The sequence below is a fragment of the Pan paniscus genome, chromosome 6 (assembly GCF_029289425.2).
Source record: "Pan paniscus chromosome 6, NHGRI_mPanPan1-v2.0_pri, whole genome shotgun sequence".
In the NCBI taxonomy this organism is placed as follows: domain Eukaryota; kingdom Metazoa; phylum Chordata; class Mammalia; order Primates; family Hominidae; genus Pan; species Pan paniscus.
The window spans coordinates 5,878,559-5,903,741 of NC_073255.2; the positions used below are offsets into that span (position 1 = coordinate 5,878,559).

The 25,183-nt window shown below is 59.9% G+C and overlaps 1 protein-coding gene across 3 annotated transcripts in view; it reads right to left on the reverse strand.

The window, feature by feature from the left end:
* The window catches only part of ADAP1 (ArfGAP with dual PH domains 1), a 58,467-nt gene extending 37,383 nt beyond the window's left edge, over positions 1-21,084 (reverse strand). Inside the window, exons 1-2 of one of the 3 annotated variants that reach the window (XM_034963473.4) lie at positions 20,774-21,084; positions 3,567-3,697 (exon numbers count right to left, since the gene is read on the reverse strand). In XM_034963473.4, coding sequence (XP_034819364.1) covers positions 3,567-3,697; positions 20,774-20,855 — 213 coding nt within the window. In that variant the 5' untranslated portion in view covers positions 20,856-21,084. Of the gene's footprint in view, positions 1-3,566; positions 3,698-3,941; positions 3,961-20,773 lie in introns of those variants that run through there. The other 2 variants (XM_057302815.1, XM_034963474.3) reach the window with 2 other exon arrangements.
* Between the last annotated feature and the right edge of the window lie 4,099 nt (positions 21,085-25,183).

Consider the following 25,183-nt stretch of genomic DNA (forward strand, 5'->3'; position numbering starts at 1 on the left):
GGTCGAGGCACTGGGATCCCAGCTGTGATTTCTAACAAGCCTCCAGGTGTGACCCATGCACCAAGGCTGCCTGTTAGAAGAAATGAGCTACTCCCAACCAGGGGCCGGGGTCAGTGGTGCTGGAGAGCCGGGGGCCGGGGTCAGTGGTGCTGGAGAGCCGGGGGCCGGGGTCAGTGGTGCTGGAGAGCCGGGGGCCGGGGTCAGTGGTGCTGGAGAGCCGGGGGCCGGGGTCAGTGGTGGTGCAGAGCCGGGGGCCGGGGTCAGTGGTGCTGGAGAGCCGGGGGCCGGGGTCAGTGGTGGTGCAGAGCCGGGGGCCGGGGTCAGTGGTGCTGGAGAGCCGGGGGCCGGGGTCAGTGGTGCTGGAGAGCCGGGGGCCGGGGTCAGTGGTGGTGCAGAGCCGGGGGCCGGGGTCAGTGGTGCTGGAGAGCCGGGGGCCGGGGTCAGTGGTGGTGCAGAGCCGGGGGCCGGGGTCAGTGGTGGTGCAGAGCCGGGGGCCGGGGTCAGTGGTGGTGCAGAGCCGGGGGCCGGGGTCAGTGGTGCTGGAGAGCCGGGGGCCGGGGTCAGTGGTGGTGCAGAGCCGGGGGCCGGGGTCAGTGGTGGTGCAGAGCCGGGGGCCGGGGTCAGTGGTGCTGGAGAGCCGGGGGCCGGGGTCAGTGGTGGTGCAGAGCCGGGGGCCGGGGTCAGTGGTGGTGGAGAGCCGGGGGCCGGGGTCAGTGGTGCTGGAGAGCCGGGGGCCGGGGTCAGTGGTGGTGCAGAGCCGGGGGCCGGGGTCAGTGGTGCTGGAGAGCCGGGGGCCGGGGTCAGTGGTGGTGCAGAGCCGGGGGCCGGGGTCAGTGGTGGTGCAGAGCCGGGGGCCGGGGTCAGTGGTGCTGGAGAGCCGGGGGCCGGGGTCAGTGGTGGTGCAGAGCCGGGGGCCGGGGTCAGTGGTGGTGCAGAGCCGGGGGCCGGGGTCAGTGGTGCTGGAGAGCCGGGGGCCGGGGTCAGTGGTGGTGCAGAGCCGGGGGCCGGGGTCAGTGGTGCTGGAGAGCCGGGGGCCGGGGTCAGTGGTGGTGCAGAGCCGGGGGCCGGGGTCAGTGGTGCTGGAGAGCCGGGGGCCGGGGTCAGTGGTGCTGGAGAGCCGGGGGCCGGGGTCAGTGGTGGTGCAGAGCCGGGGGCCGGGGTCAGTGGTGCTGGAGAGCCGGGGGCCGGGGTCAGTGGTGGTGCAGAGCCGGGGGCCGGGGTCAGTGGTGCTGGAGAGCCGGGGGCCGGGGTCAGTGGTGCTGGAGAGCCGGGGGCCGGGGTCAGTGGTGGTGCAGAGCCGGGGGCCGGGGTCAGTGGTGCTGGAGAGCCGGGGGCCGGGGTCAGTGGTGGTGCAGAGCCGGGGGCCGGGGTCAGTGGTGCTGGAGAGCCGGGGGCCGGGGTCAGTGGTGCTGGAGAGCCGGGGGCCGGGGTCAGTGGTGGTGCAGAGCCGGGGGCCGGGGTCAGTGGTGCTGGAGAGCCGGGGGCCGGGGTCAGTGGTGGTGCAGAGCCGGGGGCCGGGGTCAGTGGTGCTGGAGAGCCGGGGGCCGGGGTCAGTGGTGCTGGAGAGCCGGGGGCCGGGGTCAGTGGTGGTGCAGAGCCGGGGGCCGGGGTCAGTGGTGGTGCAGAGCCGGGGGCCGGGGTCAGTGGTGCTGGAGAGCCGGGGGCCGGGGTCAGTGGTGCTGGAGAGCCGGGGGCCGGGGTCAGTGGTGCTGGAGAGCCGGGGGCCGGGGTCAGTGGTGGTGCAGAGCCGGGGGCCGGGGTCAGTGGTGCTGGAGAGCCGGGGGCCGGGGTCAGTGGTGCTGGAGAGCCGGGGGCCGGGGTCAGTGGTGCTGGAGAGCCGGGGGCCGGGGTCAGTGGTGGTGCAGAGCCGGGGGCCGGGGTCAGTGGTGGTGCAGAGCCGGGGGCCGGGGTCAGTGGTGCTGGAGAGCCGGGGGCCGGGGTCAGTGGTGCTGGAGAGCCGGGGGCCGGGGTCAGTGGTGCAGAGCTGGGGACCGGGGTCAGTGGTGCTGGAGAGCCGGGGGCCGGGGTCAGTGGTGGTGCAGAGCCGGGGGCCGGGGTCAGTGGTGCTGGAGAGCCGGGGGCCGGGGTCAGTGGTGGTGCAGAGCCGGGGGCCGGGGTCAGTGGTGCTGGAGAGCCGGGGGCCGGGGTCAGTGGTGCTGGAGAGCCGGGGGCCGGGGTCAGTGGTGGTGCAGAGCCGGGGGCCGGGGTCAGTGGTGGTGCAGAGCCGGGGGCCGGGGTCAGTGGTGGTGCAGAGCCGGGGGCCGGGGTCAGTGGTGCTGGAGAGCCGGGGGCCGGGGTCAGTGGTGGTGCAGAGCCGGGGGCCGGGGTCAGTGGTGGTGCAGAGCCGGGGGCCGGGGTCAGTGGTGCTGGAGAGCCGGGGGCCGGGGTCAGTGGTGCTGGAGAGCCGGGGGCCGGGGTCAGTGGTGGTGCAGAGCCGGGGGCCGGGGTCAGTGGTGCTGGAGAGCCGGGGGCCGGGGTCAGTGGTGCTGGAGAGCCGGGGGCCGGGGTCAGTGGTGCTGGCGAACCGGGGACTGGGGTCAGTGGTCCTGGAGAGGGGGTGCCAGAGTCAGTGGTGTTGGAGAGGGGGGGCCCAGGGTCAATGGTGCTGGAGAGTGGGGAGACATGCACAGGAGGCCAGCAGCCTCTATGACCCTCCCCATCCCCACAGCAGTCCCCAGACCACCACTCTCACCTCCATGCGGCCCTTCGGTCCCACTCACAGCAGTCAGGAAGATCAATGGCTTCCAGACCCCAAGTCCCACGAGTGGGGCTGGGGTGACCCTCCCACCAGGTCTTCAGGCCCCACGCTCCATCCGACCTGCAGCCCCCAGCCGGGGCCTTGTTCCTTCTCCACCTCCCTCGGGGTCTCCCTACCGGGCCCTTCCTGCCACCTCCAGCATGCGTGGCCCCTCCCTGCACGCCAGGGCTTCCTGGTTGGCTCACACCTGTCTCCCTCCCCATAGGGGCGTCTCTAGGGCCCCACGAAGCATCTGTGGCTGGTGTCCCTGCCTGGCCATGCCAAGTGCTCCGTGAAGCTTCATCAGATGCATGGGTGAGAGGTGGGCAGTGGCTGTGTCACCTCAGAGGCCGCCCAGGGGCCAGGTAATGGTGCCCTACACGGCAGCGGGCCAGGGTGCACGTGGACTGCCGTGTAAATGCAGCCCTGACTCTGGGTCGTGCCACGCGGCCTGGGACGCTGCATTCTGTTTCCTTAGAGACAGGGTCTCTGTTACCCTGAGCCCAGTGCTCCAGGTGTGGGGATTTGAGGGGAGCACTCCGGAGCTCCCAGGGCACGGGAATCGGCGACCCGCCTTCGCTCCCTGGCCCACCACACACACCTGGAGCTGCTCACAGAGAGGGTGGACCCGGCACGGGGTGGGTGGAGCAGCCACACAGGCGGAGCCGCTGGAGAGGGGGCGGGGTCCTCGGGTCCAGCCAGCCAGGCCCCCAGAGTAGCCCAGGGCTCCAGGGGCCACAGCCAGGCCACCCGGCATCTCTGGCTCCAGAGGCCCGGGCTGAGGCCACCCGGGGACTGCGCGGGTCCCCCCGCCCCTCCCCCTCCGTACCTCCACTTGGGCCTCCTCCCAGGCGTCCAGGCGGACGGACTTCACCTTGCTGACCTGGGGGATATTCCGGTGGATTCCCGAGCAGCTCAGGCAGATGAAGACGCCCAGAGTGTAGGAGGCCCAGTCGGGATCTGCAAGGGAAAGCCGGATGTTCACGGAGGCTCAGCCCAGGGACCCCGGAGGGAGGGTGGACAGAGCCTCGGGTCAGGAGCCCCCGGCCATGCAGTGGGGGGGCTTCAGCGGAGACCCCCGGGTACACCAGGCTCCGTGCGCCCCACAGGCACCTAACCCCAGCTCCCCCCCGCCCTCTGCCCGGTGCAGACGGAGCTCTCCCCAGACACCCCACGGCATCTGAGGAAGCCGATCTGCATGCACCTGCTCTGCGCCGCGGGTGCCGGGAACCTCCAGCAGAGGCCGGCCCCACAGGAGCCCATGCCCTGGGCTGGGGGGCACCCGGCACTCGTGAGGATGGGTCCACGTGCTTTCCTGGTGTCCGCTGCCCTGGGAGAAGTCTGTGGGCCCGAATCCTCCTGGGTGATGGGGCAAGATTGGGAAATTCAGATAGGATCTGAGTGCAGGGGGTGCCTCACACCCAACGCGCTGCACACCCCCGAAGGAGGGACCGCAGCCGCGGATGACGACGCACCCTGCGTGGGGTGACAGCGCCCGGCGGGCACTAACTTTGCAGGTGTGACAGCGGCGCTGTGGCTTCACCCTGCATGTGGCCTGTCTAGGGATTCCACGTCTCGATGTCTGGTTTGCCTTAAAAGGTCCAACAAAGCTGGACACAGCGGCTCACGCCCGTAATCCCAGCGCTTTGGGAGGCTGAGGGAGCAGAATCTTTTTTTTTTTTTTTTTTTTTTTGAGACATAGTCTGTTGCCCAGGCTGGAGTATGATGGCACGATCTCGGCTCGCTGCAACCTCTGCCTCCCGGGTTCAAGCGATTCTCCTGCCTTAGCCTCCCGAGTAGCGAGGCACGCACCACCATGCCCGGCTAACTTTTGTATTTTTAGTGGAGATGGGGTTTCATCATGTTGGCCAGGCTGGCCTCGAACTCTTGACCTCAAGTAATCCATCTGCTCAGCCTCCCAAAGTGCTGGGATGACAGGCGTGAGCCACTGCCCGGGGTGTGGGTGCCACAGCGCAGTCTTTCTGCTGCTGCACGTGTGAAATGTCTCATTCTGAAACGGCAAAATGAGTTGTGGGGAGCGTCCAGCCCCGCCCTGGGGCGATGGCTAAGAGGGCTGCCGTGTGACTCTCCTGTTTTCTTCTGGCTCCCAACGACCCTTCACAATAAGTCAAGGGAGTGGAATGGCTGAAAGGCACCCTAGAGAGAACAGTCTCTCTGGGGGAGATGAGTCATCTCTGAACTGCTTTTATTTTTAAGTGGAGGCTCTCCTGGGTGAGGCTGGTGGAAATCGAGGCACTTCCCCACAAGCAGGTGCGGCTGTGGACCCAAGCCTGTTTGGGGAATCATGAGTGGGGAGGACCCCACCCTTCAGGCCTGGCGGAGGATAGCCCCCCTCCCAACGCTGATCGGGGCCCACCCCTGGCTGGTGGGGGACTCCCATGCCAGGTGGCGGAGGCCCAGTGGGGCTGGGGCTGGGCCTGGGCTCCGAGTCACTGCCAGGAGGAGAGGCACCCAAGCGAGCCCCTGGCCGGGGATGGTGCGTGAGAACCAGCAGGCTGAACCTCGGATTTGGGGGTCACGCCCGACCTCTGGGATTTGGGGGTCACGCCCGGCCTCTGGGATTTGGTCACGTCGGGCCTCGGATTTGAGGGTCACACCGGGCCTCAGATTTGGGGGTCACGCCCGGCCTCTGGGATTTGGGGGTCACACCCAGCCTCTGGGATTTGGTCACGCCGGGCCTCAGATTTGGGGGTCACACCGGGCCTCGGATTTGGGGGTCACGCCCGGCCTCTGGGATTTGGGGGTCATGCCCGGCCTCTGGGATTTGGGGGGTTTTCTGTCACAGCTGTTAGGCTCCCTGATTAATGAAGCCTGTCTCCCCATTAACGTGGGCTCCTTGAGGACCCCAGACCCAGCACCCCCGGATCTGGCACAGAGCTCAGTCCGGAGCAGGTCTCCACGGGAGTCGTGAAGGAAGGAGCCACCAACAGCCCTACTTCAGCAGAGCCCGTCTTCAAGAGAGACCACAGGCTTTCTCCTCACCCCTCAGTCAGTCAAACATTTGCCAAGTGACCCTGTCGCGGGTACCAGGAGTTTTGCCTGTGCTGAGTAGGGCGGCTTTTGGAAGAAAGAATGCGGTTACAGGATCAGCCGTTGTTTGGTTTTGCGGGGTTTTTTTTGTTTTGTATTGTATTGTTTTGTTTTGAGACAGGGTCTTGCCCTGTTGCCCAAGGTGGAGTGCAGTGGTGCAATCACAGCTCACTGCAGCTTCCAACGCCTGGGCTCAAGCGATCCTCCTGCCTCCGCCTTCCAAGTAGCTGGGACCGCAGGCATGCACCAGCATACCCAGCTAATTTGTAAAATTTTTGGTAGAGATGAAGTCTCTCTATGTTGCCCAGCCTGGGCTTGAACTCCTGGGCTCAAGCGATCCTCCTGTCTTGGCCTCCCAAAGTGTTGGGATTACAGATGTGTGACACCGTGTCTGGCCTGCAAAGTATTTAGTTACACACACCCCTGGAGAACAGGTGGGGAAGAACCACACTGAAGTCCCAGAAGAGAGAGACCTGACTCCTCCCCCCGGGCTCCATCTTCTCCCGAAGCCTTTGTGAAAGATGCCGCAAATGCTCGGTACGTGGCTGTGCGCGGGGCGCCCAGCAGGCACGCCAGTCTCCGGGCCTCGGTCTCCTCATCTGTCGGATGGGACAGCACGAGCCACTTACAGGGGTAGCAGGCAACATGAGCCCAGCTGGGAACATCACCGCTCGGGGTGCAGTGGGGGGCCCTCCTTCTCACCGCATGGCAATGCTGTTGGTTCTGCTCCGACAGTGTGGACCACGGACCCAGGCTTCCTGTCTCATGGCCTTTATCTGCCCATCTAGAAATCCTGAGGGAGGCTGAGCAACGGCCACCAACAGCTCCCGCCCAGCCCAGGGTCCAGAATGCCTGTGCCCACCTCCAACCTCACTCGGGTGCTCTGGGACAGGCTGTCCCTCTCCTGGCCTGGAAGGAGGCCTGTTCATGGAACCCGTAGCAGGAGCTGGACTCTACGGCGTGGACCAGCTGCCTGTTGTTGTAAATAAGGTGTTACTGGAACTCAGCCATGCCCGTTTATGAACTGTCTACAGCTGCTTTTGTGAGCGGTCGTTGACTAGCTGTGATGGAGACTCTACGGCCCTAAAATATTTACTGTCATTTTTGTTTTTTGAGACAGAGTTTCGCTCTTGTTGTCCAGGCTGGAGTGCAATGGTGTGATCTCAGCTCACTGCAACTTCCGCCTCCCAGGTTCAAGTGATTCTCCTGCTTCAGCCTCCCAAGTAGCTGGGATTACAGGCGTGCACCACCACGCCCGGCTAATTTTCTATTTTTAGTAGAGATGTGGTTTCACCATGTTGGCCAGGCTGGTCTCAAACTCCCGACCTTAGGTGATCTGCCCGCCTCGGCCTCCCAAAGTGCTGGGATTACAGGCGTGAGCCACCACGCCCGGCCTACTATCTGTCTTTTTAAGAAAAAGTTTGCTGGCTGCGTGTGGTGGCTCACACCTGTAATCCCAGCACTTTGGGAGGCCAAGGCGGGTGGATCACCTGAGGTCAGGAGTGTGAGACCAGTCTGGCCAACATAGTGAAACCCCGTCTCTACTAAAAATACAAAAATTAGCCGGGCGTGGTGGCAGGTGCCTGTAATCCCAGCTACTTGGGAGGCTGAGGCAGGAGAATCACTTGAACTCGGGAGATGGAGATTGCAGTGAGCCAAGATCGTGCCACTGCACTCCAGCCTGGGCAACAGAGTGAGACTTTGTCTCAAAAAAAAAAAAAAAAAAAGTTTGCCAATGTCTGCTTAGAGGGAAAAATGGGGGTGGCACAGATGAGTGAGCCCAAGAAGGGCCTGTAAGTAGGACTGATAGCTTACAGCCATTACTAATATAGCCTATCTTTGACAAACCAGATACAAGTGAGGCTAAGGAGTGGTTACAACCTGTCCCGACCTCTTGCAACTGGCACAAGGTCCCCCGGTGTAAAGTTAGAGGTTGTCTGATGCAAACCTGTCACATCCTCCTTGGTATTCGTGTGTGAGGATATACATACGTGCGTGCATACCCACAGACACAACATGAACAGCCTACTGGGGAGGACTCAGGGAGTTAAATGTGAAGAAATAGAGACACCAGCCAGGTGTGGGTGCTCACACCTGTCATCCCAGCATTTTGGGAGATTGAGGTAGGAGGATCCCTTGAGCCCAGGGGTGGAGGTTGCAGTGAGCCGAGATGGCATGACTACACTCCAGCTTGGGTGTCACAGACCCTGTCTCTCATACACACACACAATATGGAGACATGAAGACCTTTTACATAAGAATCAAAAGACGAGAGCCAGTTAAATCAAGTGTGTTGGAGACAGGAGCAACACAAGGTTGTCACTGGAAGGGCAGGAAGTTTGTATCATTTTTAAAAAGCTTTTGTGGAGTTTTACTAGGATGACTAAAATTTAAAAGATGGATACTACCAAGTGTTGATGAGGATACAGAGCAAGTGGAACTCTCATCCGCTGCTGGTAGAAGTACAAATTAGTCCAACCCACTCTGAAAACAGCTTGGCAGTTTCTTACATAAAGATATATCTCCCATATGACACAGCCACCCTACTCCTAGGAATTTACCCAAGGGAAATCAAAATGTAGGTCCATAAAAAGATGTACATCCAACAATATATAAAAAGAGTAATACACCATGATCAACAGGGGTTTTTACCACTAATGCAAGGTTGGTTTAACATTTGACCATCAATCAATGTCATTCACCATATTTACAGGTTAAAAAAGAAAAAACATACAGTTGTTTCAATAGATGCAAAAAATGCTGGCAAAATGCAACATCCTGATAAAACTCTCAGAAAACTAAGAATAGGGGGAATTTCCCCAATTTGACATAGAGGATTCAACAGATGCAAAAAATGTTTGCAAAATGCAACATCCTGATAAAACTCTCAGAAAACTAAGAATAGAGGGGAATTTCCCCAATTTGACATAGACGATTCAACAGATGCAAAAAATGTTGGCAAAATGCAACATCCTGATAAAACTCTCAGAAAACTAAGAATAGAGGGTAATTTCCCCAATTTGATATAGAGGATCTATGAAACATGTACAGCAAATGTCATATTCAAGGGAGAATGACTGACTGCTTTCCCCCAAGATCAAGAACAGGACAAGAATGTCTGTTCTAACCACTCCTAGTCAACGTTGAGCTAGAGATTCTAGTCAGTGCAATAAGGCAATATAAAGAAATAAAAAGCATCTAGATTGGAAAGGAAGAGCTAAAACTATCTTCATTAACAGACAACATGATTGTCTATGTAGAAAATACAAAAGATTCTATTAAAAACAACTATGAGAACTAACAAGTTTAGCAAGGTTGAAGGATACAAGATAAATATACAAAAATCTATTGTATTTCTATACACTAGCAACAAGCATTCAGAAATTGAACATTTAAAAATACCATTTATAATAGCATAAAATGTATGAAAGAGGGATAAATGTGATGAGAAATGAAACACAGGACACTGAAAACTACAAAATATTGCTCAGAGAAATTAAAGAAGACCTACAGATTTTGGAAAGAGATAACGTTTTCGTGGGATGGGAGACTCAACATTAATAACACATATATTCTCTCCAAATTATAGATTCAATGCCATCTCAATCAGAATTTCAACAGGATTTTAAAAATAGAAATGAACAAGCTGATTCTAAAATTCATATGTAAATGCAAAGGACCTAGAATAGCTAAAACAACTTAGAAAAAAAAGACAAGGACGGGGAACTAACACTACTTGTTTTCAGAACTCATTAAAAAATTACAGTTATCAAGACAGTGTGGTGGTGTTGGCACAAAAACGGATGAACGGATCAATGGAACAGAATCGGGAATCTAGAAATAAACCCACACATATGTGGACAACTAATTATCGGCAAAGATATAAAGCCAGTTCTGGAGAGAGCGAACAATCTTTCCTACCAACGGTGCTGGAACAATCCGGTATCATCCACAACACAGTAAACAACCATCCGTCTCACCATATCCAAAAATTATCCCTAAATGCATCATGGTGCTAAAGGTAAAACCTAAAGCCATACAATTTTAAAAGAAAACAGGAGAAAAGTCTCCGTAACTTTGGGTTAGGCAAAGATTTTTTTCAGATACACCACCAAAGGCAGAATCCACTGAGAGAGAGAGGAGGAGGAAGAGAGAGGAGGAGGAAGGGAGAGGAGGAGGAAGGGAGAGAGGAGGAGGAAGGGAGAGAGGAGGAGGAAGGGAGAGAGGAGGAGGAAGGGAGAGAGGAGGAGGAAGAGAGGAGGAGGAAGAGAGGAGGAGGAAGAGAGAGGAGGAGGAAGGGAGAGGAGGAGGAAGGGAGAGGAGGAGGAAGGGAGAGAGGAGGAGGAAGGGAGAGAGGAGGAGGAAGAGAGAGAGGAGGAGGAAGAGAGAGGAGGAGGAAGGGAGAGGAGGAGGAAGGGAGAGGGGGAGGAAGGGAGAGAGGAGGAGGAAGGGAGAGAGGAGGAAGGGAGAGGAGAAAGAGAGAGAAATTGACCTCATCAGAATTATTATTATTATTGAGACAGGGTCTTGCTCTGTTGCCCAGGCTTGAGTGCAGTGAGGCAATCATGGCTCGACCATGGATTCAAATGATCCTCCCGCCTCAGCCTCCTGAGTAGCTGGGACTACAGGTGCACACCACCATACCCAGCTACTTTAAAAAACTTTTTGTAGAAACAAGGTATTGCTATATTTTGTAGAAACAAGGTATTGCTATATTGCCCAGGCTGGTCTCTAACTCCTGGGCTCAAGCAGTCCTTCCACCTCAACCTCCCAAAGTGCTGGGATTACAGGCACGAGCCACTTCGCCTAACCAAGTCCCTGTTTTATTTATTTTTCTTTATTTTTTTAACTTTTTTTTTTTTTTTTTTTTGAGACAGAGTCTCACTCTGTCACCCAGGCTGGAGTGCAGTGGTGCAATCTCGGTTCACTGCAACCTTTGCCTCTCGGGTTCAAGCGATTCTCCTGTCTCAGCCTCTCAAGTAGCTGGGATTACAGGCACCCACCACCATGCCTGGCTAATTTTTGTATTTTTAATAGAGACGGGGTTCACCATGTTGGCCAGGCTGGTCTCAAACTCCTGACCTCAGGTGATCCGCCCACCTCGGCCTCCCAGAGTTCTGGGATTATAGGCCTGAGCCACCGAGCCTGGCCTATTTTTAACAATTTTTAATCTTCAATTTTTGTGGGTACAAAAGAGGTGTATATATTTATGGGGTCCACAAGACATTTTGCTACAGGCATGCAATGTGAAATAATCACATCACGGCAAACACGGCATCCATCACCTCAAGTGTGTATCATTTCTTTGTGTTACAAACAATCCAATTACACTCTTTTAGTCATTTTTAAAAGTACAATAAATTATTGTTGACAATCGTCACCCTGTTGTGATATCAAATACTAGATCTTATTCTATTCTTTGTACCCATTAACCATCCCCACTCTACCCACCCTGAGACTCTGTTTTAAAGAAAGATTCAGACCCTGGGAGGGAAGAGCCCGGGGGGGTGACTCCGGGCAATGTCTTAAGGCCTTTGGTCTCTGGGACAGTGACCTCGCAAGCCCTTGAAGGCACTGAAATAGAAGGTGACCTTCTGATTTGAGTATGCTGAAGCTCTGCAGGGTGGGCTCACGTGTGTGTGTGCATGTGTGTGTGTGTGTGTGTGCAGGGAGATGGGGAGCTAGAGTCCCCCAGCTTCCAGTAAGGAAAAAGCCTGGCTGGTCCCCAAGGCAGAAGGGACGGGCTGACCCTTCTGTTTTCCAAGTGACTGAGGCTGGGCTGGGCAGGCCTCCTTCTTAGGCTGCTGGGCATGGCCAGGCCTGCCTGCATCCGCAAATGCCCGCAGCCCATCAGAGCGAAAAGGGGCGGGGCACGCACTCTCAGAGACCCTCCAGGGTGGAAGGGGAGCTGGTCAGACACCCCAGCAGCAGGGCCCCCACAGGCCCACGCAGGAGAGCCTCTCCCTAAGCCTGGGCTGCACTCCAGCTGCCCCCTCCACTCGGGACACCGAACCGTGGGGCCGGCCCTGCTTCTGCCCAGGACCACTTCTGGGTTCCCAGGACTGTGGAATTTTGTTCCAAAACGCCTGGAGTCAGCACCCACGGCCTGTGTTCCCCCCAGGACAGGCCACAAGGCCAGCAGGTGCACACTGGGCCCAAGGGTGGCTGCAGCATGGCTGATGTGGTGGTGGAGATGGAGGCCCTGAGTGCCAGGTGGGGAGGGGCAGGCCCAAGGCTCCAGCCCCCACAAACATCCAGGCTGCCAGCACCGTCTCCAGGAGCTGCCTCCTCCTCGGAGACTCTGCCCACAGCCGCCAGCCTCTTTCCCTCCCTCCTCCCAGCCCCGCTCTGCCCTACCTGCTCCCAGGACGCCCGATGTGACTCAGCCGCTCACCATTTCCGGAGCTGGTCTGGGGCACCTGGGCAGGTGAGCCACATTCTTGGGCTGAGCCAGGTGGGGCAGGCGTGTCCCCCAAGCCAAGGCCCAGGCTGGGGCACGGGCTGGGGGAAGGGCGGTAGCCAAGCCTGTCCATGGGGCCCTGGTTCCAGAGACCTTTGCCCTCCCAAGGCTGAGGCACAGCAGAGATCCCGGTGCGATCGAGGCTGGGTCGGACGCTGGCTCTGGCCAGGCACGCAAGGGGCAGCCGAGGTGGGAGGGTGCCCTTGTGGGAGGGGCTCCGGTGCCCACCACCCTTCACGGCTACGTGAGGTGGGGCATGCATGGCTGTCCCCCAGGCACACAGCGCCCGGCCCCATGCCGAGACCCAGGCCCCAGGCACACAGCGCCCCACTTCACGCCGAGACCCAGGCCCCTCTCCAACTCCACCTCTGTGTTTTCCACATATTGTCTCCCAGTTACCCGTGGCCCCTGCAGGGATCCAGGCTCCCGCCGGCCAGTGGATCCCCACCAGTGAGGCAGTGACCTCTGGAGCTCCTGGGTGGGCTGGCAGCCCACACCTCCTCTCTGCCCAGGCCCCAGGCCTCCACCCCCTCACACTCACGGGCGGCCTGGTCCCATTCCACTGTGAGGATGGGGCCCTTTGGCCCTAGGAACAGGCCCTCCCAGGACCCAGATCCGCTGGCCCCTACCCGGTTCAGGGACACGTGCCCCTCTCCTGGATCCCTCCCAGCAGCACCCGGACACAGTCCATTTTCAGAATCCCCCAAGGACCCCCCCAGGCTCTGCCCTGCCCCTGCCCTCCCACCCTCTCTCCCTCCTGGTGCTCCAGCCCCATGGCGGGAACCCCACGGTGAAGGCCATCCCCAGTCCTCCCTGGACCCACCCTGTCCCGGAGCCCACTCTCTGGGGGCCCCACCCCGCGCCCCTCCAGGCTCTTCAGGGCCCTCGCACAGGGCCGACTCCTCTGCGGCCCATCTGGTCTCTCGGCTGTCAAACCCTATTTTTGGAACTCGATAGAGGTGGTGGTTGCACAGCATGGAGAACGTTCTAAATGCCACTGAATTTCCACTTTGAAATGATTAACCTGAGGCCGGGCGGGGCGGCTCACGCCTGCAATCTCAGCACCTGGAGAGGCCAAGGTGAACGGGTGGAGCCCAGGAGTTCGAGACCAGCCTGGGCAACATAGTGAGACACCACGACTCCATCCTTATGAAAAAATTTTCTATAAAAGGTTAATTTTTCATATGAATTGCACCTCGATTTGGGGTTTGGTTTTTTTCATTTTTTGTTTTTTTGAGAGAGGGTCTCTGTCACTCAGGCTGGAGTGCAGTGGTGCGATCATGGTTCACTGCAGCCTCGGCCTCCTGGGCTCAGGTAATCCTCCCACCTCAGCTTCCTGAGTAGCTGGGACCACAGGTGTGCACCACCACATCTGGCTGATTTTTTGGGTTGAGATGGGGGTCTCACCATGTTGGCCAGGCTGACCTTGAACTCCCAGGCTCAAGCGATCCTCCCACCTCAGCCTCCCAAAGTGCTGGGATCACAGGTGTGAGCCACCGCGCCTGACCTTGATTTTTTAAAAAAGGAGAGAGAGAGACATTCACACACTGGCAACCCCTGTCTCTACCTCGGGCCTCTTTCCTCCAGAGCTGCCCGTGCGGCTGCTGTCCCCTTGGCGGCCACCGCGGCTTCTCACAGAGCCTCACATTGCAGGTCCCTCCCATCTCCCTGGACACTGCTCCCACGTCCCCATCTCAGCGAGTGAGGTGCTGGCTAAAGGCCTGGGTGTCCTCATTTCTACTCTGCCCACCACACCCCGACATCCCGTTGACCAGCAAATATTTCAAGACGATCCAGGCTTTGACCCTCCCCACACTCACGCCCCGCCCTAGGCCTAGCCACCGCCACCCGGCCTCGGTCACTGCAGCAGCGTCCCACCCACCTCCCGCTCCCGCGCTGGCCCTACCTGCCCTGGACCCTGTGACGTGTCGTGGGCTGGGACACTCCTCGGCTCACACAATTCCCATGGTTCCCATCCCACCCAGAGTCACAGCGCAGCCCTCACAGCGTCCCCCAGCCCTGCGTGGCCCCACAGCCACCTCTGACCCCATCTCCCCGCCCTGGCTCTGGGCACACTGGCCTCCTCACTTCTCCTTTGACCTGCGAGGTGCACGGCTGCCCCCACCCCCGACACCACCAGCCCCTTTACCCCACTCCCTCTTCCGGAGGGGCTGTCTCCCTCCTCCACTGAGGACCCAGCACTGCCAGGGACCTGCTCCTCACCCCACACCTTGGCCACCCCACGGCCTGCCCTGAACCCACTCTATTCCAGCTGGGCCTTTCCCGCTCACAACCCCTGAGCCCCAGCCCCCATCCTGAATCTGCAGGACCTGACCCAGCCATGTCCGTCCCTCCCTCCTCACCCCATGTCTGCCCTGCCCCCTTGCCCGGGTGGGATCCCAGGTCCATCAGTGCAATGCCCTCTGCCCCTCACCCCTCCCTCCGTCATTCAGTACGGAGCCCACCTCTGTACCCACCGAGGCCTGAGCTTCTGAATGGAACACGCCCTGCAGAAGTGCTCCATGGTGGCCTGAGTTTCGGCCTCCCTCCCCACCGGCCCATGGCCTGGCCTCGTCCTCCATGAGGAAAACAGTCACTTCCAAAGCCTTCCCCTGCACACCAGCCCGAGCTCCCACTGCAGGTCTCTGGCCCTGTCTTAGCAGAACTTCTCCAAATGCATCTCCAGCTGCCACGACCCCCTCTGGCCTCTCATTCACCTGCTAAGCTGTCACCACCACCACCTGGACAGTGACTTGGGGTCAGTTTGCTTCTCCCTGACCCACCTCCCAGCCCACAGGTGCCCAGTACTTCTTCCTGAAAACGCGTTTACGGGGCATCCAAGATTCTATGTCCTTTTTTTCCCCTTGAGACAGAATCTCGCTCTGTCACCCAGGCTGGAGTGCAGTGGCATGATCTCGGCTCTCTGCAACCTCTGCCTACCAGGTTCGAGCGATTCTCCCACCTCAACCTCCCGAGTAGCTGGGATTTCAGGCGTGCGCCACCACACCCAACTAATTTTTGTATTTTTAGTAGAGATGGGGTTTCACCATGTTGGCCAGGATGGTCCTGATCTCCTGACCTCGTGATCCTCCCGCCTCAGCCTCCCAAAGTGCTGGGATTACAGGTGTGAGCCACCATGCCCGGCCCTCACTCACAATTCTTACTCTACCCTCGGCCCTCCTTGTCCCCAAGTGCCATCACCATCTGTCTGTCTTTGTCTCCCCACCAAGGAACAGCAGATGCTGAGAGTGAAGGGCTGGTCTGGTCCGGTCTCCCTGAGCCCCAGTGACTGCACAGGGCAAGGCACTCTGTACACGTGTACGGAGCGGGGGAAGGCGCCTTGCCCGCCGGAGTCCAGGGTAGGGCACCACTGGAGTTCGGCCCGTGTGGGCCTCTGCCTCCCCCGGGCACATGAGCACATACCTCCTGGCCACACGGCCACGTGCCGCCTCAGCCACCTTGGACCCCACCATGTCCCTTCCTGTTTCCTCATTCTTTCATTTGAAAAATGGGGCCATGCAGCCACCTGACGGGTGACGGGAGAAGCAGTTGGGGGATGCGGCTGCCTGCCAGGTACTGCCACAGAGCGAGGCTTGGCAAATGCCTCTGAGTCTAAAACGGCAGTGGCCTAGGAGCACAGGGCCTGGGGGCAGGGGCAGTGCCACACCTAACCTGAGATATGACCAGAGCTGAGGTCTAGCTCACAGCATCTGTGCGTCGGGGAAACTGGCTGCGGTCACGGCCGGCGCAGCGGCCCAAGGAGTCCACAAAGCAGTAACCTTGGCCCACACCACAGCTCCGGTGCATTTGGAGAGGCGGCCCAGTCTAGGCTGAAGTTGGGGGGAGCCTGGCCAGGGCCTGGGCACCAGGCGCAGGACAGAGGGAAAGGCCTCCAGCTCCTCCCAGCCCTGAGTGCCAGCTCATCGCCCACACCAGCCCTCCACACCCGGCCGCAGGGCAGGCAGGCAGGAAGCGGGCACGTGTGACCTGCTGGCCTGTGGCTTGAGTGCAAAACCAGGTAGGGGAAACCTGTCTAGCAGTTCCTCAACCAGGTAAGCACAGAATCGCCATGGGACCCAGCAACTCCAGTCCTGGGTATGGACCCAAACAACCTGAAGCAGGGTCTCAGAGAGACATCTGCACCCTCTTGCTCACGCAGCACGATTCACAATGGCCCAGAGGTGGGAGCAGCCCAGTGTCCGCCTGCAGACAAACGGGCACACGCAATGTGGTTCATCCACACAGGGTATGATCCTGTCTTCACACGCAGGGAAATCCCAGCACTCGCCACAGCATCTGTGAACCTGGAGACGTTAGACTGAGTGAAACTGGCCAGTCACAGAAGAATGAATACCAGCCGGGCATGGTGGCTCACACCTGTAATCCCAGCACTTCGGGAGGCTGAGGCAGGCGGATCACAAGGTCAGGAGATCGAGACCGTCCTGGCTAACGTGGTGAAACCCCATCTCTACTAAAAATACAGAAAACTTAGCCGGGCATGGCAGCGTGCACCTGTAGTCCCAGCTACTCGGGAGACTGAGGCAGGAGAATGGCATGAGCCTGGGAGGCGGAGCTTGCAGTGAGCTGAGAAGGTGCCACTGCACTCCAGCCTGGGCGACAGAACGAGACTCTGCCTCAAAAAAAAAAAAAAGAATACCGCATGGTTTCACTTCTACAAGGTCCCTGGAGTCATAAGATTCATAGAGACAGAAAGTTGAGGCCAGGCATGGTGGCTCACGCCTGTAATCCCAGCCATTTGGGAGGTCAAGTTGGGAGGATCACCTGAGGTCAGGAGTTCAAGACCAGCCTGGCCAACATGGCGAAACCCTGTCTCTACCAAAAATACAAAAATTAGCCGGGCGTGGTGGCAGGCGCCTGTAATCCCAGCTACTCAGGGGACTGAGGCAGGAGAATCGCTTGAACCCGGGAGGCAGAGGTTGCAGTGAGCTGAAATGGCGCCACTGCATTCCAGCCTTGGGAACAGAGCAAGACTCCCTCTCAAAAAAAAAAAACAAGAAAAGAACAGAAAGTAGAAGGGTGGGTGCCCCGGACTGGGGAGAGGAAATCTGGAGCCCTTGTTGAATGGGGACAGAGCTTCAGTTTGGGAAGATGAGGAGGTTCTGGAGATGATGGTGGTGGCGGTGGCACGGTGAGTGAACGTGCTCAAGGCCCTGGAACTGTGCATTCGAAACGATGAGAAGGTAAATTATTATTTTTAAAAAATCTGGCCAGGCGCGGTGGCTCATGCCTGGAATCCCAGCACTTTGGGAGGCCGAGTTGGTTAGATCACGAGGTCAGGAGACGGAGACCATCCTGGCTAACATGGTGAAACCCCATCTCTACTAAAAATACAAAAATTAGCCGGGCGTGGTGGCGGGTGCCTGTAGTCCCAGCTACTCGGGAGGCTGAGGCAGGAGAATGGTGTGAAGCTGGGAGGGGGAGCTTGCAGTGAGCCGAGATTGCACCACTGCACTCCAGCCTGGGCAACAGAGTGAGACTCCGTCTCAAAAAAAAAAAAAAAAAATCCAACCTAGTTGGGCCGCTGCCCTGGGGAGTGAAGGGAGTCTGCCCAGCCCCCGCCCACACTCAGCAGCTTTCTTCCCACCCTCACCCATGCCGGCCAAATTCCTGAAACTGGGAGTTGGAGGTTGCAGTGAGCAAAGATCGTGCCACTGCACTGTAGCTTGGGTGACATCGAGAGACTGTCTTAAAAAAAAAAATTAGCTGGGCATGGTGGCATGGACCTGTAGTCCCAGCTACTCAGGAGGCTGAGGTGGGAGGATTGCTTGAGCCCTGGAGGCAGAGGCTGCAGTGAGTTGAGATTGTGCCACTGCACTCCAGCCTGGGTGACAGAGCGAGACCTTAAAATAAAAAAGAACAAAAGAGCTCAGACACCCCAGTCCTTCCGGGGCATCAGATGGGCTGAGACTCAAAGAGGACAATATGTGTGTTTTTCTTTTTTTTGAGACAGGGTCTCACTCTGGCCTAGGCTGGAGTGTGATCACGACTCACTGCAGCTTCCAACTCCTGGCCTCAAGCGATCCTCCGGCCTCAGCCTCCCAAAGCACTGGGATGACAGGCGTGAGCCACCGCACCCGGTCCCTGTCCTCTGTTGCGATTTGGCAGGCAGCTCCAAGGATGTACGGAGGCACCCCTCCCTCCCCCAAACCCCCTCCCAGGATGGAGACCCCCACCCAGGTCTTGCAGGACAGTGGGTCCAGGCACGCCCCAACTCGCCCACCTGCCAGGCCTGTGATGAGAGGCTCTCTGGGTGGCCGCCGGGTGAGGCCCCCTGTTCAAGGTCAGGGGAACCCACTATTGGGACAGGTCATGGGGAGAGTTTGGAAGGAGCTTCTGTGGGGGCCGCAGAGACCCCAAGACTGCTTCCCTCACACGGCCAGTGGGTGGGGCCTGCTCAAGTCCACCCCAGCAGCCCCAGGCCTGGCGTTCAGAGGTGGTCTGGGACTGTCTGATGTCCTGCTGTCCAGGTCTGCACCAGCCGTGAGCCAGTGCACAGGACAGTGTTCTGAGGACAGCAGAACGTGCCGGCCACACCAGTCCCCATCAACACTGGAGTGGCTCCTTGTCACCCAGCTGGGCCACAGCAGGTACAGGAGGCCCCAGAGCAGCCGGCATCAGCAAAGAAGCATAGAGCCCTCGAGGATGTGCCATGGGGTCATGGGGGGCTAGGCAGCCCCCTGCCTCCTGACACCGCCTGTTCCACCCTGTGGCCACAGCCCTGGGGAGCGGGGACAAGCACAGCGGCCGGGTGTGGCTCATGTCCCCTAAGACAGCTTCAGTTTGCAAGGCATCAGTCTCCCTGGCTGTGAAATGAGAGTGTCCCCTCACAGCATCCCCCCTCCATGGCGCTACCCGACAGAGGAGACAAGTCACTGAGGTCATGGACCGATTCTGAAAAGGCAGAGGTGCGGCCCTCTACCCGGCAGCGTGGGGCATGGGGAGGGCAGAGAACAGCTCTGGGGTGGGCCAGGCCGGAAGCTTAGCAGGTGGGCCGGGCACACCTGCACCCACTGGGAGGGGAGGACCACTGAAGGACCCAGCAGGCCAAGGAAGTCCCCTCTTCCTCCTGCCAGGCTGGGAGGCCCAGAGGGTGGCTGGAGAGGGGCCCTGAGTCCAGAGAAGCTGCTCCCAGGCTGTGTGGCCAGGGAGCAGAGGTTCAGAGGCAAGCCCAGCTCCCCTCCCCGTGGGCCACAGCAACCCCAGGCCAGGCCCTTTCCCACTGGCTCTCCTGGGGAGCGTTCCTGAACAGGAGGAAATAAAGGTCTGGGGGGAGAGAGTCTGGGGTGAGCCAGCCCAGGGGGCCACCCCCACCGCACCATTGCACTGGCCCTGTGGCCATCCTGTCTCAGGAGACCATGGAAAGGCCGTGGGTCCTGCCTGTCTTTCCAGAAAAGCCTGTCGCTATCTCCCCTCTGGGACACCCCAGCTCCTGATGTGGCCTTTCCAGCCAAGCTGCGGCTGGACAGCAGCCACCACGACCTGGGGCTGGCAGAGACCCCTCCATCCCAGAGGGAATCAGGTCCTTTTTCCAGGGTGTCCAGAGGCTGCATATTGAACCAGGGCCTTGGAGGCAAATGCAAGGTCTTCCCCCGCTCCCTCCCTGGGGGCCTCAGTCACCGCTGGTGAGTTTAGGTTTGTTCCGAGGGGCTCAGACTATTGGCCCCCAGATTCCTGGTGTGCCTGGGGTGGCGGGACTGCTCCGGCGGGGCCCTCTCTCCACAGCGCAGCCGGCCTGGGGCTGACAGCTCCCAAGCAGGGCAGGGCTGGTCTGGGCACTGGGCCCCGTTCACAGCCAATGACAGGACCAGTGGCCTGGAAGGGAGGGACTCCGCGCCTTTGGACTCCAGTGCCTTGAAATCCCACAGACCTGGGAACCGAGTCAGGGATGCCCGGCCGGGAGAACGAACGGGCGGGCGGCAGGTGGACGAGGACCTGCGTCCGGCCCCACCTCTCCCAGGCCTCACCTGTCCTGGCGCCCGCCCCGGAGCAGCCAGGTGCAGGGAGCCGGGGGGAGGGGCGCCGCTCACACCCAGGGACCCCGGGTGCGGGAAGGGAGTGAGGCATGACGTCACCGCGAGGTGGCCCCGGAGCCGGCGGACCCCACAGCCCAGCAGAGACCTCCGGCTGGCGGCCCGTTCCCTCCCTGCAGCCAGCCCCGATTTCCTCTTTCTGTGCGGAGCCCGAGCTTTCGCAACGCGGCGGGCGGTCCGCGGTGACCGTCAGACACGCAGCCCGGCGGGGGAGGGGAGGCGGCGGCAGGGGGGTTTCCGGGGGTCCTGGGGGGGCTCCCCCGCTCCGCCCGGCCCGGGAAGCCGTCCGGGTCCCCGCAGGTGCAGCCGGGCCCGGGCCCCATCCGAGCGCCGACCCGGCCCGGTGTTCAGCGCCGCCACCCCCGCGGCGTCCGCGGTCCCCCGCCCGGTCCCCGGGGCCCACCCAGGACCCGCCCGGCACCCCGCGCCCACCCCGGACCCACCCGGCCCCGCGCCCACCCGGCCCACACCTACCCGGGGCGCCGCAGTCCGCGCAGCGCGCGTTCCCCGGCCGCTGCAGCAGCTCCAGGACCGCCCTGCGCCGCTCCTTGGCCATGGCCGCGATGCGCCCGCGATGCCGATGCCGGGGCCGGGGCCGGGAGCGTCAGCCCGGCTCGCTAGGGCCCCGCGCAGGCCGCCCGCCGCCGCCGCCCCTGCGCCATCCCGGGCGGCCTCAGCCCGCGCGCCGGTTCCGCATTCCCGCCGCCCTCTGGGCTCCGCCGCCGCCGCTCGTGTCTCCGCCGCGGTCGCTGAGCGAGTGCCGGCGCGGGGCCCGGGGCGCACGCTGCGCTCTGGCCGGCAAGGCCCGCGGGCGGCCCCCAGCGGTGCAGGCGAGCGTGTGGCCTCCTCCCTCGGCCGCTTCGGCGCCCCCAGCCCGCGCGCCCCGGGGACCCGCTGGGAAATCGCCCGCCCCCCATCCGCGCGCAGCGTCCCACCTGCCTGGGCGCGAGGCCGCCCCAAAACCTGGCCGGCCTGGGTGGGACCCTCGTGCCGCCGCGCGCGGTGGGACGGAGCCTGCACACCTACTGTGGGGGGAGCAGAGGGCACCTGCCGAGCCCCCCAAGACCATGGGCATGGGGGTGCTCGTGGAAGGCAGGTGTGCGTGTCCTGCGCTACGGACCAGGACCAGGGCGCTCACACCATCCCTGCCTGGGAGGGACGGCCAGCAGGTGACAAACACCAGCGTCCCAGGGCACCGAGGCCACACAGGGCCCAGACGGAGCCTCCCCCTGAGACCCACCCAGCCGCCCACCACCCACAGATGGGACCCTCTGGGCACCCCTCCCACTCAGGCAGGCTGAGGGGCCCCGCCGGGACTTCACATGGGGGCTGACAGGTAACAAAAAACCTGGTTTTGATGTCACCTCTTCCCAGACTCGTGTGCCCTCCTCTGCACACCCCAGCGTCTTTTCAAATTCTTTCCATTTTCTTCTTGCACGGTTAATGCAGTACACCCGGCTGAAAACAAACTGCAACATACCAGACTGAAAAAGGAAAGCCTCTCCCCACTGCCTTCCAGGCAACCACTGTTAACAAATTCCTCAGCACCTTCCAGAACGAACGTCTGAGGCCTGTAGCCTTTCATTTATTTATTCATTTATCGAGACGGGGTTTTGGCTAATGGCTGTAATCCCAGCACTTTGGGAGACCCGGGCAGGTGGATCACTTGAGCTCAGGAGTTTGAGACCAGCCTGGGCAACATGGTAAAACCTCGTCTCTACTAAATACAAAGAAATTAGCCAGGCGTGGTACCGCATGCCTGTAATCCCATCTACGTGGGAGGCTGAGGCAGGAGAGTCACTTGAAACTGGAAGGCAGAGGTTGCAGCGAGCCGAGATTGCGCCATTGCACTCCAGCCTGGGCAGCAAGAGCGAAACTCCGGCTCAAAAAAAAAAAAAACCAAACAAACAAAAAACTCAAAAAAAGTTCAACTGGACCATGACTTGTTCACCCAGTCACTGGCACAGGGGCATTTAGAGCGTTTTGAATCCATCAGAATCATGGTCTACACAACCTCATCTTTGCAAGAGTTTTGTGTGGATTTGCACTCAAAGTGGCATCGCTGGGGCAATGGTATGGGATGTGGAATGGCCTCCACTGAGGCTGCACTGACCAGAGTGCCACCAAAGGCACCTGTCCCCCTGCTCCAGCCGACGTGGAATCATGGAGCTGCTTAAGCTCTGTCTACCTGAAGCAGAACGCGGCAGCCCGTTTTGGTCTGTGTCTCTGGGATCATGTGCCCTGTGGCATCACGTGCTCTTTCCCTGTAACCGTTCACACGGGTCTTTCTCCTCCCTCAGACGGGAGGCTTTGGGGTGGGGACAGGTGGCATTTTCATCTCTGGGTCCCTGTGCCAGGCTCGGAATCCACCACACAGCATAAGCTTGGAGAATGTCGCCTAATAAAGACAGACGAACATTAATAGGAGCAGCTCTGCACTAGGTATTAGGAGAAATAGCCTGACTTGTATTTCCTATTTTCTTTTCTTTTCTTTTTTCCTTTTTTTTTTTTTTTTTTTTTTTTGAGACAGGGTCTTGGTCTATCGCCCAGGCTGGAGTGCAGTGGCACGATCTCAGCTCACTGCAACCTCTGCTTCCTGGGGTCAGGTGATTCTCCTGCCTCAGCCTCCTGAGTAGCTGGGACCACAAATGGGTGCCACCATGCCCAGGTATATTTTTATTTTTTGGTAGAGACAGGGTTTCACCATGTTGCCCAGGCTGGTCTCGAACACCTGACTTCACGTGATCTGCCTGCCTTAGCCTCTGAAAGTGCTGGGATTACAGGCCTGAGCCACCACGCCTGGCTTGACGTGTATTTTCTTTTCTTTTCTTTTCTTTTTGAGACGGAGTCTTGCTCTATCACCCAGGCTGGAGTGCAGTGGTGCAATCTCGGCTCACTGCAAGCTCTGCCTCCCGGGTTCACACCATTCTCCTGCCTCAGCCTCCCCAGCAGCTGGGACACAGGTGCACGCCACCACGCCCGGCTAATTTTGTTGTATTTTTAGTAGAGACGGGGTTTCACCGTGTTAGCCAGGATGGTCTCGATCTCCTGACCTCGTGATCCACCTGCCTTGGCCTCCCAAAGTGCTGGTATTATGCGCGTGAGCCACCGCGCCCGGCCGACGTGTATTTTCTTATTAAAGCCCCATTTTCAGTTGGAAAGACTGAGGCACGGGGAGGTTCGATCCCTTGCTGGAGGCCACACACCTCAGGACTGGAATATACATAAAACAATATAACAAAGCAACACACCCTAACACAGCCGTTACCCAAGGTCCCCAAAGACGGGGAGGCCATCATACAAGACATAGAAAAGGCAGCAGGGAGGCCTCAGGGGAGCTGGTGCCCAACAGGCCAGAGCTTCTGGCACAAGCCAAGGCCATCTACTGCCTGCTGTTCCGGGGCCTCCTCCGTGGGGCAGCTCCAGCAGGTGAGTGTCTTGCCTTCTCTGTCCTTCCATCCCGCTAAGAGAACTGTGGCATTGCTCGGGGGGCAGGAGGGCGTGAGGATGAGACAGAGGTGGGTGAGCCCCGCAGATCTAAGAGATGTCGGGGCTGAGGGGGATTCTTCCAAAGAGGAGGCTGCTCGGCCGAGATCCGCAAGTACCTGCCTGGACCCCTGAGACCGCAGCCGTCCTGAAATCCTGCTGCCCCGACTGGCTGTGGTCAGGGCTGGGCAGGGCAGTAGGGGAGCCCAGGACTCAGGAAGAATCCGGAAGGTAACAGCATAGCTCAGGGTGGGCCAGACCCAGACCAGTGCTGGTCAAAGGCTGTTCCGGCCAGCAGTGGCTGGCGAGGGGCCTGGACAGGCGGCGTGCCTGCTCCTGCTCACGCCCAGTGGCCTACAAGCTCTGCTAAGCCTCCTGCCCCTTGTCACTGACCTGCACGGCTGCACCAGGGACCCTGACACTCATTCCTCAAGCGTCTCCCTAGTCCAGAGCCAGAGGCAGCCGCCTCCTGTGACCACTCGGCCGCGCAGCAGGCCCTGGGCAGGGGGCTCCCGAGAGCAGGGCGAGCTCCTCCAGCGTCGCCTGAGCGTGGGGCCTGCGCACGGTAGGCCCGCAGGCCACTTTGATTGGAAGCTGGCCCCTCCCAGGCCTGCAGCTGCGGGGTGAGCCTCTCAGCACAGGCAGAAGGGGGCTCTCCCCAGGGAAGGGGCAAATGGACTGAGGCCAGGCTGGGCCCTGCTCTGCGACCATCTTGCCCAACAGTCAGCCCAGCTTGCTCAACCAGGAGCTGCCTCAGGGGAGGGGAGGTTGTGGAGGTTCACTTCCCTCTCCACCCCGCACAGGGGCCGGGGCTAATTCAGTCAAATTGTCTGCGCTTGGACAGCGTCTGGCACGATGGCCGTGAGCTCAGTAGGCCGCCCTGCAGGCCAAGGAGGGGTCTTCAACATCCAGGCTCGGCGCAGGGGTGGGCAGCTCCTGGCTCTACCTGCCTCAGCTGTGGGGATGGGGGTGGTGATGTTGGGCCCCCGTGTGGCCGGCCCCCTCCAGGGCAGCCCACTGGCTGCGGCCTCCACCCTGTCCTCTGCGTCGTGCCTTTGGCCCTGCGCAGACCCTCCTGGGCCTTGACTGCTGTGAGGGCCCTGCCACCCCTCAGGCACCTGGAGTAGGAGCTCAGCAGCATACGGATCCTAAAGAGCTCTGCTCAGGAGGGGCCTAAAGGAGACACGGGGATTCCCCAGAAATAGCCACTGCGCCCCGAAATGCAGGGGAGGGGGAACCACCCAGGACCAGAGGTGGTCTCGGCACGATTTTCTGGGAGTGGGGCTAGACCCGGAAACCCTTTTGGAAGCAGGGAGTCCTCAGGGGCCTCCCCAAGATGTCATGCCATGGAGGTGGGTGCACAGGTTGGCTTACTGGGTTTTGGGGCATTTGAACATA